This window comes from Oxyura jamaicensis, chromosome 2 (genome assembly GCF_011077185.1).
Source record: "Oxyura jamaicensis isolate SHBP4307 breed ruddy duck chromosome 2, BPBGC_Ojam_1.0, whole genome shotgun sequence".
Taxonomy (NCBI): Eukaryota; Metazoa; Chordata; class Aves; order Anseriformes; family Anatidae; genus Oxyura; species Oxyura jamaicensis.
The window spans coordinates 41,505,104-41,522,820 of NC_048894.1; the positions used below are offsets into that span (position 1 = coordinate 41,505,104).

The 17,717-nt window shown below is 38.1% G+C and overlaps 1 protein-coding gene across 8 annotated transcripts in view; it reads right to left on the bottom strand.

The window, feature by feature from the left end:
- Positions 1-17,717, bottom strand: part of SLC4A7 (solute carrier family 4 member 7) — an 88,132-nt gene that overhangs the window by 45,489 nt on the left and 24,926 nt on the right. For all 8 annotated transcript variants that reach the window (XM_035316697.1, XM_035316698.1, XM_035316699.1 and 5 more), the window contains one exon: positions 9,454-9,535. In XM_035316697.1, coding sequence (XP_035172588.1) covers positions 9,454-9,535 — 82 coding nt within the window. The remainder of the gene's footprint in view (positions 1-9,453; positions 9,536-17,717) is intronic.

The window sequence follows — 17,717 nt, forward strand, 5'->3', positions numbered from 1 at the left end:
TACTAAATTTAGTGATACAGAACTCAAGAGATAATTGTTTATCTTGATCTAACATGACTTTATCCATGCTTAGCTGATCAAATCCACCAAGGGTATTTACTATTAAGGCCCTTATCCCTGTGAAACAAATTTAAACGTTAAGAGTTTGCTATGTCTCAATCACATGGTCCAAGTCACTTTATATAAATAAGTCCAATAAAATTGAAAGAATAGAAAATGCTCTGTTTAGATATTCTGGTTTCTTCCCAGAGCCTTAAGAAAATATTAATAGAAAACTTCTAAAGTGCTGGAGAGATCAAAAATATACATCCAAAATGCTCTGATGCGGCAACCGCGTAAGTACAATTTCACACAGGACTTCCTTTTCCTAACCATCACTTTGACAGATAGACAACTTTTAAGCTTCGTACAAAGAATGTTCTTCCCTACGTTACCAAGGGAAATCAAGTTAACACCTACACGGAAAGGAACATTATACATTCTCAAATACTGTTACTTAGAAATTTGAACTGCAGAGACCATACTAATTGCTGTTGTAAGGGACATCTGGAGATTGGCTATCTGGTCCTATCTCTCTCAAGAAGGACCACCTTCAAAGTTGAAGCCATCTTTTTGATCAGATTGCTCAGGAAAACAACCAGTCAAGCTCCAAGTGTCTGAAAGGACTCATATTCTGCAGACTCTCTACAGAAAACCCATTCCAACATATGACAACATATTCCACACACACAAAAAAAAAGACTTCCAAACATCCAGTCAGCACTTCCCATACTGCATTTTTAATCTGTTCCCCCCCACCCTTTCACTGTGCATCTCTGACAAGTCTGACTATATATTCCATAAGCTCCCAATAGTCAGCTAAAGATAAAAACTTCATGATAGGAATTTTTCAAAAAAAAAAAAAAAAAAAAAAAACATCAGATAGTAATACAAAGTTAGGTCACTGACATTACGTAGAAGCCTTTATTCAAGCAAGTAATGCCATCCATGGAGGATCTGCAGCAGAGATCCTAACCTGTTCTGTGATACCATAAAACAGGCCAAAAAAGGCAGCTGGGAAAAAGAAAAGCTGTGTGCTTTCAAGTGTCTCTAACTCTCACACCCCAAAAAACATTACCCTATCATGAAGTATTCAAAATCCATCATCATCTCACACTTTGACACTAATTCTCCATACATCACAGGAAGTACCTGTACACACAAAAATAAGCTCAAAGCTATTTATTAGCACAGCTGTATCTCCTCTGACACAAATATGAGAAATAATCTTCAGTAAGTGAAGTAGAAGAGGGAAAACAAATCTTTTCACACCCCAAAATACTTCACAGACCAAAGATCCTCTCCGAATACCCTCTGCTCTGGTAAAACTTTAGGAACAACTAGAAACTCATTTATAACTCACTCTCCTTTTATGTTGGAAAAGGGAATACCAGTGTTTTCATACAACCATCTCAGTTTTCCAATAATTAATTTCCTACAAAAAGAACCTTATTATCTCCAAAGCATCTTTTTCTGTGCTTTGTTAGAAGAATGATTTGCCAAAAATTATCTCCTGTTTTGAGAATATTTGAAAACAAATTTTCTAATCAAACTTGTATAAAGGAATAAAAAATAATTCTTTCACAAGATGGTTATATGCCTTAGCTGGAGCCCACAGGTTCTTCACAGTCCAATATATTTTAGGATCTGTTAAGCCTTCTGTGCTTTGCTCCTAAAATCTCCTGTTGCTCATAATTAAGCGTATCTAAGAACACGCTCTTTGTACTGAAATATTTGGGTAGATAGTACTGAAAAGCATAATCCAAAAATTTTGTATGCATAGCATATGGTAAAGCAGCACAGTAAGAGTGTTTTCTCACTACACAATGAAAGCCAGCATCACATTATGCTGACTGGCAGAAGCAATACATACCAGAACTCGTTACACACAGAAGTGGGTTTCTTCTGAAGACTTCAGAAAAGGCAGAAAAACGAGTTGGTAGGGGCAGTCATAAGAGAAAAATGCACTGAATATTTATTTCTACTTGACACAATCAACAGTATTCAAGAAGGCATTGTCAGTAATGACATGAGATGTGGAGGTAGTACCAGCACTAGGAAGAGCCCAGTGCCAGCTGACAGAGCTACACGGGGATTGTGGCACTCCGTGTCCACCCCAGGGCTTTGTAGCCCACAGCCAGCATCCACCTTTCTCATCTGGGGAAGGAGCCAGCACTGGGTTGGGGCTGGCTGCCCTTGTACCACACGTCCAAGTCAGACCATAGCTGGGTCCCACCCTCTGAGCTGAAGGTGCTTCATTCAGCCTGCCTCAGCAGTGCTCAGGAGAAAGGAGAAATGCATAGATAAGATCATTTCAAAGAGTTGTTTCTGCTGGAGGGCAGAAAACCTGGAAATAGACAATTCAGGCAAAAGTTGCATCAAAGTCAAAGGTTGCCCTCTGTCCACTAATAAATCCATGCTGTCAGCCCTTCCCACGGATGTAAGGCCCTGTAAGTAGACTAGGCTTCCACAGTCAATACACTGTATTTGAGGATTTCAAGAGAAACATTTGCAAAAGAAATCTCCACTTCATCAATGGTCATAAACTTGACCAAATACCTGTCTCTTGTACAACTGCTGCACGCATCTTTAAGTGGATTTATTTCTCCCAAAATACGTCTATTCCCTGATATTTGTAAGGTATGAAAAATACTATGGGGGGAATCTTGTCCCATATGAGGGTTAACCCTTTTCGAGGAAAAAATATCAGCCTTTCTTTATTTAAAAAAAAAAAAAAAATCAAACAAAAATCCCTTCACAAAAAGTTTCAACTGTTGTGAAACACTAGCATTCAATGAATTTAGAATGGAGAAGTCATCCTTTCAGCAAGAATTCTGAGACCCATCATTTTACAGCTTTTGTCAATGTTTGGAACATCAGTAAATGTTACGGAAAGCCATCAATTAACAGTAAGTTGTCTTCCGCCTTGTTTCAAAAATCTTTGAGTAAGCTGGGGCCATCAAGTTCATTTTAAAGTTTTATGTTTCAATTGGTACTGTTTGGTAACCTTCTGTATCCTGGCCCTACTGCCTGAATAACAATTTTACATACATTTCAGATTATAAAACTACCATTAATTACCTTTTTAAAGAATTACTGATACACGCAGTCAGAACAGAAGCATCACATAAGGTTCTCTCAGATAAAACTAAGTTTGCAAATAAAAAAGTTAAGACAGCTTATGCCATCAATTTTTAAATAGCATTGCCTCCATCTTGGTCCATTTTACATTAAATATTTATTTTAAGTATCTATGTAAAAGGCATTAGCTTGTTTCTAATGGCTTCTATTTTAAAAAGAACTTTGTGTTAACAAGAAATGCTAAAATTAGCATGGGAGTTTCTCAAAATGGATTTTAAGCATTTAACTATAAGCTAAGTTATTGTCTGCTGCAGATGTTCTCAAAGTCAATCATTCCAGTTTAAGTGCTGAATCACTTTGTTTATTCTGTCTAACCTCTAATAGTGGATTTACAGCTTTGTCAGCTTTGGAGGATGAATATTAGATTATCTAGCCCATCTTGTTAGAAATTGTAACAACTCAAGGGTATTCATTTTTCAGTACTGCTTTCTCGCTCTATGGAAAAAATAATTGCATATTAAAAAGTTATTCTTTGCTGCATCATTTCCTTCAAAGATTATTTCATTTAAGGTTCACTATTTATATAGGGATCATCTACTTTAAATTGACTACAGAATAAGGAAAGCCCAGCTAAAATGAATTGTACGATTCCCTGCCCGTTCTCCACATTCCATGGAAAAGTCACTGAAATTACTGAAGTCTACACTTCCCATACAGCAACACCTAAATCATAATATTAAGTCAATTTTTAGGAAAGCTGTCTTGTCTGAAAATGTTTTCATTACTTTAAACCAGAATAGAGTATCACACCCATTTTATAACACTATACAATGCCTTTTAAACAAAATAAAACCAAAATCAAAATAGTACTGCTATTTTAATCTAATGAATATCTTGGTATATATACAAAAATCGTTAACTTCGTCCTAGTAATGAAAACTGAGTCTTACTCCTTCCTCCTCAGTCTCAACTCTGTCAGAAAGACTATCAACGCAGATAATATCTTTCACAGAAAGACACAAAACATCCTGTCACCAACCATTAATGAAATGGGGTACACAGGAGAGTTCCTTAGCTGTTGAGACCGCTGTTTGTAGAATTAGTAGTTTTCCTTAACGACAATGGTGGTATCAGAACTGCTAATTATTTTCTTTCCCCCTTTTAAATTTATGCAGTAGTTAGTTAGCCAAGAATATGAATTTTGAGATGCACAAGTTCATACTTCTTTTTACACTCAGTTCCTATTAGGTTACCATCAAGAATTGAGAATTAACTTCCAAAAAGACTGGTCTAGAATTCTGGGTGCTCTATTGAATTTTATGCCTATACAGTCAGCTTGGCAGATTTCCCTCTCAAAAGCCAGCCTGAAAATAGTTTTGATAGCATTTAAGCACTTAACTTTGCAATAAGCAATGCTAATAATATAATAAATTGAGGAAAATTACTACTCCTACATAGAAGTCTCAATACTGTACAAATTAACAGGAAAATAAGTCATGTGGAACTTGCCTGTGGACACGCAGATACCCCATGGGAGAAGGATACTGTATTGTGTAACTGTAAGTTTCAACACACAAAGGTGTAGTAATGTAACCTAATTCCAACATTTACTTAATCAAGATTCCATTACAAGTCGTGTTAGGAAAACATCCTTGATTTTTGTAACTTACACAGAAGAGCTGAGCAGGGATGTTACTAAAATATTGTATTTCTGAGCAATAAGGACAAAAGAATTGATTCTGTACCAGCTGCTAGCTTAACTGGTGTAAGCAAGTATTTTCGTTGCTGTTGCATATGACTCAGAGCATGTTGAACATACCTAACATGTCCAACTGTACTGTACCTGAATAGACATGTTTTCACTTTGCTCTCAGTTCAAATTAACTTTGCAACTCAGGGATATCACTAGAGCCAATGGGTGGCCTCCAAGAATCAGTGATGAACATCCTAAATTAATTATATTTTCAGAAGTAGTTTCATACCACTTTATTCTACTTTTTGATCACATAAAAAGGTAAAGATTCATAAAAATAGCATTTTGAAATTCTTTTATGTTGAGTACAGTTCTTTTTGAGACCATTAGGGGGTCTTCTAAAGACTCAAACAATCATTCCGTAGTCTGAGCCCTGTGAAAAAACGTGTTCTGTACTGCCTTAATTAGTGCAGCCTATTATTAGGGAACATGAGAAAGTAAATACTAGGCATGCTTTTAAAGCGCCAGCAGCTGCAATGTCCTGTTACGTTACATCTGTTCACCTGCCCCTGTGCAATGTATTCTCTTGAAAGTTTTTGCAGGAACTACTCCTGGGTTTTAGAACAGTCACAATTTAGATACATCTAAAAGGTAGATTAATATTAAACATATCACCTAAAAACAAACAAATGAAAGAGTTAGCAGTACATTGTAACTTGTGGCAGAACTTAAGTTCTCTTTGTTCCCCAAGGCATTTTTATAGTACTGAAACAATTTCTGATTATTCACAACAATTGCAAAACTTGCACAGCAAGTTTTCCACTTAGATATATTCATTTCTAGAGGGACAAAAAAGTGCAGGATTATTTAATTATCTATCCTTATCAACTGAGATGAACAGAAAAGCACAGCTGTTTTCTTAAAGGAAAAACATGGCCTTAAGCCATCAAGGTATCAGAGATAATAGGGTCACTTGAAATGTAAACACTACTTACACCTGCCACAGGATACTGTTAGAATAGAGTAGCTACTAAATCATCTTAAGTTTTGAAAGCTGCTTCTTGGATTTATGCCACAGAAAACTAGTCTACTGAGACAGACACTCGACCTCAGATTGTTTCTGGAACAAAACCACTGTTATGTGTAAACTCCTTATCTTTGCTATGCCTGTAACTGGTCTGCTAAGAGTAACAGAAGATAGCCCTTCTCCCTGAAGCCAGATCTAGTAAATGTATCCACATATCAAGCTGAAAAGCCATCTATGCATTTGAAAATATAAGACATAGTAGTATCAAGCCAAACATAGCAACTGAGGTTTTAGAGCACTTACCTAAAACACGGTTCTTACACAGAAAGATGGGATAAAATACCTCTGCCATTACTATTCTTGCCTTACTTCCATTCCATCCTTACTTCGCTGTTATTCTCATTCGTTGCAGCTCTAAGTGTCTGGCATCAAGCTAAGAACATTAGGTGCTCTTAAAGATGCTATTTTAAGCTGTTATTCCACTTTCTAGCTCTTCTGTAAACTGACATTTGTTATTTCAAAGTATGGCCTTACAACTTCAGTAAGAAGTGGTACCTTAATTTATTACACAGTCTGCCCACAATTGGTTTACCATTTCTACCTATTTCTCTTTTACAGGGAGAGTTGCAAAACAAGTAGCCTATTTCTAACCTTTCTAGCCTAAATACTGTCACTCTGGCTATGTGCCACACTTTCCCTGCAACCATTAACAAAGCCCTAACTCCAAGATTGATTTTGTATTTATCAACTAGTCTGCTTTCCATTGACATCACATTGACATCCCCATCACAAAATTACCAGAAAACAGTTATCCAATACTGAGAGCACCAAAAAATGTTGCTCCAGCATTGGTAATAAATTACGCCTTTGTAGCATCAAACCAGTCAGCACCAGTTTGTAGATGCTTTAAAGCTGTTAAATTATCACCTGTCATTTCTGGCTTTCAAGGTTTGGTTCTCCATATCATAGCTGAACTGAATTAATTGATTGCAGCCTCTCCTTGAAAATGAATCAACGCACACTTCTGGAGGGGTTCCAAATTCCTAGAACTCCTTTTCAAGTCACCAAAAGAAACAAGACCAGACTGAAACAGCTTCAGTTCTTAAAACACTTACAATACTTAATGCTACTGTAGATCTTCCTAAGCCTACAAGAAAATTTTCACAAGTCAATAATGAAAAATAATACTATCTGGAGTTTCCTACTGCTTGCAGACAATTCCATTTCCCTCCTTGTAAGATTTTAGTATCAGAATTAAAAACTAAGCCTCCCTCTCTCCCCTGAAACCCACATGCCTACTCTCATCATCATAGCTTATAATTAGTGATCTCATAATAAACAGAGGTCTAAGTTCATATGACTTATTGTCTGAGACACCCTGAATCTAAACAATTCCTTTCGGTGAATCTCAGAGAAGATAAGTATACCAGTCAAACAACTGTATTTACATACATTTCTCTTCAGTACAGGAAAAGAAAAACTTCTTGTTCTTACTTACAGTGGCTGCCACTGATAAAAGTCAAAATACATGCTGTCCCTCCCTTTCCCCATTCTACTATAAAAAAAAAGACCAATTTTCTTACAGATAATTAAGAAACTACAGAATATACGTAATTAAAAAAAAATAAGACTACTACTAAAATATGTGCCCATCTGAAGCTTCAGAAACGTGTTAATCCTACTGCAATACATTTTTTTTGTCAGATGCTTCCTAGTAGTAATGTTTAATCTCTATATAGCCAACACTCTCTTTAGAAAATGACACTGTCTTGCTCTGAAGAGAGCATGAGGTAGTCAAAGAAAGAAGCAAGGCTGCATGGCTAAGAGCAAGGTGAAATCTCTTCAGTTCCTCCCTTCAATAGCTGTTATGTTGACTCGAATGCTCATGAAACACAAGTTTTAGTATCACCGTAATTTATTCCTTGGCCATGGCTAACAAGACAGTGGGTATTTTAACAGTCAGCAATACAACGGCTTAAATTGCCTCCAGAAGCCTTAACTACTGCCTTTCCATCCCTACCTTGTGTCCCTGCAGTGGTGTACTGGCTGAGGCATTCCTGTGCCATGAAAGACTGGGGAAGTGATCCGGCTGCACGTTCCCATGTCATTCCACCTCATTCCTCCTTGTGCTGAGGCATTCCAGCTGCTCAGCGCACTGACAAACTACTCCAGCTGAATGCCTGCCTCCTCTTAACCCCTGCCTCCCTGCAAAAACACACCCGTGCTTGTTTGGGTTCATCTCCCAGAAAAAAAAGCAAGAGAAGGAAACAAAGGAGGAGACAGCTTAAATCTACACTGAAGATTTAACTGCAAAAAACAGATAGTGAAACAGCTTCACAGCAGCTTAACCCTATCTGAATTAGCATCATTGCACTCCCCACCTCTACCTCTCAGTCTTATGTTCATACCTCCCCTCAGCACTGGCAGACACCCACCTGCGTGGCAAAACGGTTCAGGGTGCTCAATTCGTGAGATCTCTCATTATGTTCCTTTGTCAGGGGTGTTTCTTCTTCTGCTGGCTTACTGCATTTAACCACGCTTGTTGTACAGTCAGACAAACAAAGCGTCAGCTCAAGACAGAAAGCAGTAACAGGGAGAAGGGAACAGAGCAAGAATATGACTGCAAGAGCAGCAAACAACCTTAATCACTTTAAACTGTCCCTTGTTAGGCCACAGCATAAGAAAACGAGACATCAGTGTAAAACAACTTTTGTCAGCTAGAAACTGCTGCTATAAGGGCTCTCTGCTGTTCTGAAGCAGTAAGAGTCAGCAGTCTCAGGAAATACTACTTAACATATCTGCTGATAGTCTTCAGCACTTCACATATGTTAATTAAGCCTCAGAGCACAGGAAAGTAAGATTTTTACCTTGCATACCCCTAGCTTTTTCCTCTTTCATTGCTAAATGGCATACATGAACTTTCAAGACAATCCACTTCCTTTTCAAGCCAGTAAGAAATTTCACCTTAGACAAAGTAACTAATTTTGATTTTGCCATATGAAACTGACTTAATGCCTTTAAAAAAAAAGAAAGTGCTAAATGCAGGGTTCTGGGTCAAGTAACAGAGACTAGCAGGATTCCATAATACTTCTAACTGATTGTAGACTGAGGATGTACGATTCAGCATGGAACTAGGAGCAATGTATCTGTTTAGTCAGTCAGTATTTGAAGTGCATGACTACAGTCACAGGAAGCTTTCAGAAAAGAAAACAAACAACTTCCTCATGATCCCTGTTTCCCTGAATTTTGATTCTGAAGAAGTTGACATCATTCATGCTGGGAAACAACTTGTTCAAAGTGATTATTTCTTTAAAGCTGCATTCTGATTGTTAATCTTAGAAGCAAAGCTTTCCAAGAAAAGTTTTGTAAATATATTTTAAAGACGTATTTTCAGTGACAGATTTAAAGAACACTGAGTACTTAATAGCATGTGCAGTGACAAAGACAGCACAGGTCATTTGCCGTTCCACGATTTTAATTCCTGGAACTGCGTGCTGTCCTTAAAATTCTGATTCTTTTTATTGATACTGGTTGCACTCAAAGTAAAATAGATATTTTATCCTGCAGGGAAAAAAAAGCAGGTTAAGCAAACAAAGAATCCCCACAAACTTACTCTCTAGTTCTTCTTTCTCAAAGTTTGTATTGATAGTAGAGCTGATTTTGCCCATATCCACAACAGCTTCTTCATCATGACCCTGAAGGAACAAGAGACAAGTTTAAGTTAAGAAAATCCAAAAAAAAAACTTTTTCTAAATTCCTGAAGATGTTCTGCTGTTCTGGAAGCTGTCAAAGTTTTCTAAAGTAATAAAAGTTCACCTCGTAGAAACTGAGAAAGAAAATATAAATGAAAAGCTACGCATACAATTCCTCAAGAAAACATTACTTTGTGTCGAAGGAAAATGTCTTAGTGCTCGTGAAAACATCAGTACGATTAAGGCTAAATAAACTACATGTCACAAAATAATGAAGCAAATTAAGCTAATAATTTATTGAGAGTCATTGGGAAGGACAATTCAAAACTTATTACTTACACAAATAATTGCTACTGTACTTTAAGAGATGCTCTTACAAGTTTAAAAACAGAGTCAGCTGTCCTGGCAAAAGGCAAAGAAGCTGGACAAAAATTCACATTGGATTTAAATTCCAGCCAGTATCACAATAAAGAGAGGGAAGGGAAATGGGCACAAAACACAACAGCCGGACAGCCTGAAAAAAAGGCTCAGAGCAAATGCTGTCTACAGAAACCTAAAACCATTTAACTTAATGCCAATGAACAGAATCAGTGAACATGAAGTTGTGATGGAAAACCAGTGAAAAATCCACAGATATGCTAAATACCATGTAATTTCCTTTTGCAATGCTCTTGATTTCATCTTATCAAGGATCAGGACGTACATTTCAGGATTGGAATCTTCTTTTACTTTTACACTCAACAGCAGCAAATCTACTTCACTAAATTAACTAGCAAATTTTTCACAGTTACAGCAGTTCACATTCACAGACCTTGAACACGTTTGCTTAGGGAACTATTCCTGCGTAGGATTTTCTGGCACAAAAAAGGTTACATATAAAGGGGTGGCAAAAGAGTTAAGCTACACAACTCGAGGGCCTCTTCTAGACAAACGGTTTTGGAAAGATCAAAATAATCAACTGTTCTCTCAGCTTTCAGCAAGAGGCTTGTTAATTTGCCACACCCCATCTAATTCATGCTTTTTACATCCAAGGTTAGACAACGGCAGTTGCAAGATGATCTTTTCCATTCATTTACTACCAAAACCGTGCCGTTCATCATGTAAAAGCACAATACTTGAAATACGTAGAGGTTCAAGGACAAGTTTCTTATCTGTGAGTGCTTTCTCTAATCCCATGTAGCACTACGCAGAACACATCACTAAAACACAGCTGTACACCCTGCCTTTGGCACAAACCTGAGAAAGTAACTTAAAATAACTGAGCTGTAGAAATCTCATACTCTCACCTCAGAATTGAGACCAAAGCAACATGAAATTTGCCTCTCTCCGAACAGTTTACATTTCTTAGAATACAGTCACTTTTAACAGCTCACAGTATCCAACCTCCTGGCAGAACAAGATCTCCCCTTGAACTGCTGCTGCCTGCTCTCGTGGAGGGTTTTACTTTGCCTCTACCACCTGTAGTAGCTGGCCAACTGCTGGAGAATGCTGGCCCTGCTCTTCCAGCTCCTGCAGGCAAACACTCTTTTCTTCCTCCCCTAAGTCAGATTTATCGATCATGGAATCAGATATAGAGCTGTGCCAACTGCTTCCGTTTATTTACTTAAATAACTGAATTCATTTCTCAGCTCACCGAACTGACTTTCCTTGCGGCTGTATGACAGCCAGACCCACCACAAAGCATCCGGGTGCTCACCACTGCTGGAAGCTGCCCAGCGTGGGATCTGTGATAATGGTTTTGTGATGGAAAAAAAACACAGCACTGAATCAGGAGTCTTACAGGGACTGGGAACCCTAACAGCGGTGATATTCACTTAAACTCTCATCTTGGAATCACTCAACAGCACAGTGCTTTAAGTGTAGAACAGGCTTGTCTTCTCATGCCAACATGAGGAGGATGAAAATCACCATACTTGTACAGCAGCTGTAAGCAAAAACCCCTCTCCCTACCCCAAAAGAACAATTCAACACAGCTCCTCACTCTCTCTAAAAGAAGCTCCTCTAAAAGAAGCTCCTCATTCTCTCTCCAGAAGAGCCCTGCCTTCATAATGTAATCAGCCTCTGCCAGCTCTTTGGTAACTATTCTGGTGGTAGGGAAAAAACTGTTGCAGGGGGACTCTCAGCTCTTACCTTTACTGAAGATGTGTTTTCCAACACAACTTGGGGGGGGGGGGGGGGGGGGAAAAAAAAGCATAAAGCTAATAGCAAAAGAGGTCTAGAAACAGCATCAGAAAGCTTAAATTAATAATCTGTTGGGGCACCGAATCCATACAGCAAGGCATTTAACTGCTTTGGGAAGTCCATAATGCTACCAAGGAGGAATAGAGCATGGCTACTTCCCAATTTCAGAGACCCAAAATTAGAAAGTACGCGCCACTTTACAGAACCAGATATGCACACAAAGGCAGCAGATTACTAGAAAACTCAGAAGCTACAGATAAAGATAACTTAGCTGATTAATTACACTTAAGTGTCTTACACTTTAAGAGTGGGAAAAAAAAAACACTAATATTTGGGAAACTGCTGCCAAAAAAACCCTCTTCTAATTAATCGATAATTAGTCTCGTGGTTGCAGTCATATAGCCAGCTGAAACATCCTAACTTCTATTTTTCTTCCTCCTTAAAAGCCCTTTTAGGATACCTGGAAACTTGCCAGATACACAGTTTTCTAGCAATAAAGGAAGACAAAGTTTTTTTCCTGATTGTTGCACAGACTGCTGCATGCTGAAAGAAAGTTACACACACACCATGGAAAATTCATGTGCAAGACGAGATCCTGTTTGGCCCTAGTAATGTTTTGAAACTGTACTTGCTGAATCCCTTACACCATGCTATTAATATTTACCATCCCTTGCTTTTAGTAAGAGGTACTTTGCCAACTTCGTACGTACAGAAGCAGCCTCCAAAACCACACCATGTGAAAGTAACGTCTTTTGAGATTAGATTACAGAGAGGCATGCATGCCCTTGCAAACCATTCTATCACTATCGCAAAATACTCAACATATGCAAAGACTCTTCCAAGAATAAACCATTAGCAACCACAAATATCATACATGAGAAAGCGTATCATTTATAGCCTTTGTTTAGAAAAGCACAAAGCATCATTTTAATGCAACCGTTTGTGATGCCAATAGCAAATGCTGTCATAAGATACTTTTGCCTTAGGTCAAGTAAAAACAAATTAAAAAAAAAAATCTATTAAGTTAACATAGGTTATAAAACTGATTCCAAGCTACTACTGCCTTTTCCTTTCTAAAAATAAAGTCTGTAGGGCATAGGTTTCCAGTAATTATAGAAGATCTGCCATGTCAGTTTAAGGCGTAAGTGAGAGAAAAAACTTTCAGCTGTTGAATCAAAACTTGTTCCCATTTCAGTTATCTTTTCATTTATACTTTTTACAAAGTAAGAAAGTTCAAACCAAGAAAGGTGGGACTGTTTACAGTCTGTCAACTTCCCCTTCTCAGGCACATAAAGAGGCTGACACTATCTTGGCAAGCATTCCTCTGCAGTTCACCATTGATTTCATATGAAACTTCACATACAGTAATGCCACAGATGACCCAAAACAGCTCACATAGATGAGTCAAAGCAAAATTTAAGACTCACTTCTAACATGTAACTTCTTTTTTCTCAGTAAAGAAACAGAACTACTGAGAGGGAAAGAAGAAACAGCACAAGCAGCAACCCCATCAGCCTTTCAACTTTCCCCAGCATAAAAAGCAAACCCCTTTCAAGTGCTGCAGACCAGACAAGACTTTCAAACGCTTTTTGGCGGCAGAATCCAATCCAGCTAGGATTCCTCCTCTGGGTTTTCAAATGTCTTTTTTTTCAGTCCAGGAAAATAGAATGAATCCCTTTTTATTGCAGACAAACAAGTATCCAAAAATTGCCCACACCTTACTCATCTACCTTCCCAAACATCCTCCTTCCGTCAGTACAGTACACTTTCTGAATCTTAAATGTCAACACTGCGTTTCATAAGAGTACTATTTTTAAAAAAACATCACTCCTACGTTACATGAAATGAAGGAAAACAGTCAAGTTTGCAAGGATTAAGTTGTCAACCTCAACAGCAGCATGCATCAGTTATCATCTAGTGGACTGGCAAAAATATGACGCACCGAACATGAAATGTAAAGGAAACTTTCCACTGTCATCTGTACAAACTCTTCTCGCCATGCAGCTCGCCTAACCTTATGCAGTCACATACCCATGACAGACCAGAGGGGCTCACTGATGAACAGCATTACTGAAAAACTACTTACAGGAGAGCTGTAGATGTACGTACCATGATTAACAATGTGAGAGGTTTTTTTTTTTTTTTTTTTTTTTTTCCTCTCTTCATCCCTTCACCACCAGAACATAGGAGCAGTTAAGCTGGATCACACCACCCATCCAAACCAGCATGCTGTCACCAAGAGCAGATGCAACAGCAGATGCCGACACTAAGTCCCCAATAAACTTAAAAATCAGTGCAAACAATTTAAAACGGTCATAGACGTAGGAAGTATAGTCCATCAAAAAGATTTTTGTTGTTATATCATCAGCCTTCCTTTGGTTGGACTTGTATTCAGATGCAAGCAGATGATAACTATCACATCTCCAGTAACAAAAATTAAAAAGTAAAAGAAAATAAAGAAAAAAAATACCAATACTGCTCTGCTTTAAAAATAAACCTTAAGGTAGAAAAAGAAACTAAAACCTTTATTTTGACCACGTCTCACATAAAAATAACTGAAGAGGAACTACAAAACCTGAGTTTGTACTTGTTCTACAGATGTGTGCACAAGTGTGCATATGTTCATATATATATAACAGACTTTTAATATATAGATGTATAGACACACATACGTTTGTTTTGTCACACTGCTACTGAAATTGTCCAGAATAATTAATAACCGTAGGGTAATTCATGACATGTTTTCACAACAGCTGTTCCTATATAGCTTGTTTCAGAAACCTGCATCTCTCTAAGCACACCTAACTGTCCATGTAGTCAGGAGATAAAGTACTTCTCAAATTTACAGAATATATGTATAGCCTCTCATCCGCCCATTCATTCTCCCCTAACTACAAGCTAATAAGCAGTAATACTTCAGAAGAAAGCGGGGAAAAAAAAATGGACAAGGCCAGTGTATATCCTAACCTTATATGACAGATCTACAGTAACGGCAACCCTGGAGTGAATATAGAAAAGAAGCCTGAGAATTAGTATTTTTGTTAATGCCACCTGTGACTTCTCTCTAAAGAGCTTGATGCCCATCATTCTACCTGTGGCAGCTGCCAGCACTAGGTCTATGCTGCAGCTCTTCCATTGCCACCCTTACAAAGCACTGAATAACCTTAGGTAAAGGGCTTTTGACCTGGTTCACCTGGAGGAACAAGTAACAGCAGCACTTGGGAAGTTCTAAATATATTGTTTTACCTCTCTGACAGATTGATTCCCCTTTTAAATCAGAAGTAAGATGAGCCTATGGTGGGGAGGAGGGCAGGCTTCTCCAGTTGCTGGCACCTTGAAGGACAGACAGGATGTGAAAATCCAAGTTCTTTCTTAATAGTAGTAAGTGAAGGTATTATTCAGCCTATTAAACAGCTCTGGTAGAGTTACGGGAATGGCCTATAAATGCATTTTTCCTAAGTCATTTGGGCACAGTATCGTGTCCACGAGGATACTGTTTCTTCGGAAGTTGCCGAAGCAGTGCAGTGCTCTAAATTAAGCGGATCAACCTGACAGCCACGTGGAAATGCACCGAATAGAACAAGGGCCTGTCCCATTTGTTGGCATACAATTTTTAGCTGGCCCTGCCCTTTAAATATACACAGGTAATAATAAAACAAGTAATAATATGCAAACAGAACATTTGCCAGTTTTAAAAAAGGAAGCACGCTGTACGAATGGGTTCCCCTTGGTCCTATGTGCCATGTATTCATTTGCACAGAAACAGCTGTTTTCCAGATGTATTTTTCCCCATTATCAAAGCAGTAGCTGACAACTTGCACGACAGGCAAGACTCAAGTACAGCTCAAGGGCTTTGGGTATCATTGCCCTCCCCTCAATTCTTCCTGTGGTTATACGATTACTGCATTACACAACTATCCCCACGTGTACACGGGAACCCCTCCCAGTCTCAGCAATATTCCGAGCCACAAAGGGAAGTTTGGCACTTCGATTTCAGTAAGACCACAGCCACAGCAAGAGAGGCTAGGAATATTTAAAGAAGTTTCTCTATCCTACTAATCCTCTAATTAACTGCTCGGCTTATCCTGGTAAATACTGAACACCCACCAATCCGCTTCTAGAAGATTTACAAAAAACAAGGAGCTACACAGGGCATCAGTTTGGATATATATGCCCAACAGACATCAGCAGACTTCAAACAACTCTGCAGTAGTTGCATTTTACTTTTTTGAAACTGTATGTGGAGGACAGTAAAGAAAAATGTATACGTATTACTTAAAAATAATCACCATTTACGGAAAAAAACAGATCTAAACATGTTACTATTTTAATACATTTTCCTTCCTGCACAACTGACCATTTAATGATTATAAATAATTAGATTATAAATAATTTCAGTGGCTCTAGCAGACATTAATAAGGCCACTGTCATGCTGAGCACCACAACCTGCAAGACAAGCCACGGCCCTGACAAATCAGACAACAATAAACACAAGGCCATTTACTAATCATAACACAAAAGGAAATGAGAAGAAAAAAGAAAAGGAAACACAGAAAAAAAGACTGGTCACAACAGTGACTTGCCTTCAACTATACCACACTGCAGCTGTTTGCCAAAAAACAGGGTTAGAGTGAACACAATAAAAAAGGATGACTCAAATAATATTGTATCAGAAAATGACTAAAATACAAGAGAAAATTAAATTAAAATGAGAAGCCCATTTGAGTTCAATCTGTCTGTTCTGTGAGCTGGAAAATTTATCACTGTGGATAAAGTTAGCAAATAGTGTCACCAATCCAACAGAAGATATCAAGTTGCATATTTAACAGTCTCGTAGTCATTTTGCGAAGTTGCATTTTATCACTGCCTCACAGCACAAAATTTCATTCAAAAAAAAATTCATGGCTCCTTTCAGTTCAATTCTTTCTAAAATTATAGTAAACAAATCAGTTGCCCAACAGCCAAACAAAGGAAGGGTCTCTAAGTTTTATGGCACAACACTGAATGAGTAAAACATGGATCAATTTTGAATGAAGCAGTGCAATCTTATTACTATAGCAACCCAAATAGTAAAATCTCTGTAACCAGTCACCTGAAAGGGAACAGAGAGAACATACCATTTCTTCTTAAAGGGAAAAAGCACATATTTAATTGTCAAGACTTAAAGTTGTAAATTGATGACTACTTCAAATAATAGTGTATTTAATCAGAAATTATGACAACGTGCATAAAATGCATAAGCCAGAATGATTGCACATCTTGTTCTTACAATGGTTTTAAACAAGTGTAAAATATTAACACACCACCTAAGACTTCCTCAAATGTTGCATTTCACTACGAGAAATCTAGCAACTACTTCAACTCACATTTTGTCCCCTTCCTTCTCTTAGCTGAGTACACAGAAAACAGAGCTTTGCCTAGTCTTCTAAAAGCTGAGAGATTTCCTTCAGGTTTTATGTCAGCTTTAACTAGCACCTGTTTAAATAACAGTCCCTACCAACGTGTGTATGCCTGAGACAGCTCTGTGCTGAGTTTAAGGCAGAACCACAAAGAACAACAGAAGTTACCGTACTACAGAGCCTAGCAAACAAGTCAATTAGATGCATCCTAACCTGTGCAAGTGAAATGCCTTGTTTTTATTATTATTATGCTCACAAGAGGAAAATGGAAAATACAGAGGTCTCCTCATAAGATTTACATAAAATAATTCAAAGGCCTTTAAAGCTTTATAGCTTAGGAAAATTCCACCCCATAGATTTTAAGTTTCCAGGGAACTGTAAAGTAGCAAACCCTGCTACACACTGCATTGCAGGTAAATGACAGTGATAATGATCCGTACAGGAGCAGAGCATTAGCTCCTAGCACTAGCATTAAACTTCACTGCTTCGCTGCAGAAATCTGGGGGGGGTTACAGCTTTATCACTATAGTCAGAAGAAAACACGTCCATGACCATTTTACCTCAGGGACAAAAAATCACTTTCTGCCTTCCCCCCCCCCCCCGG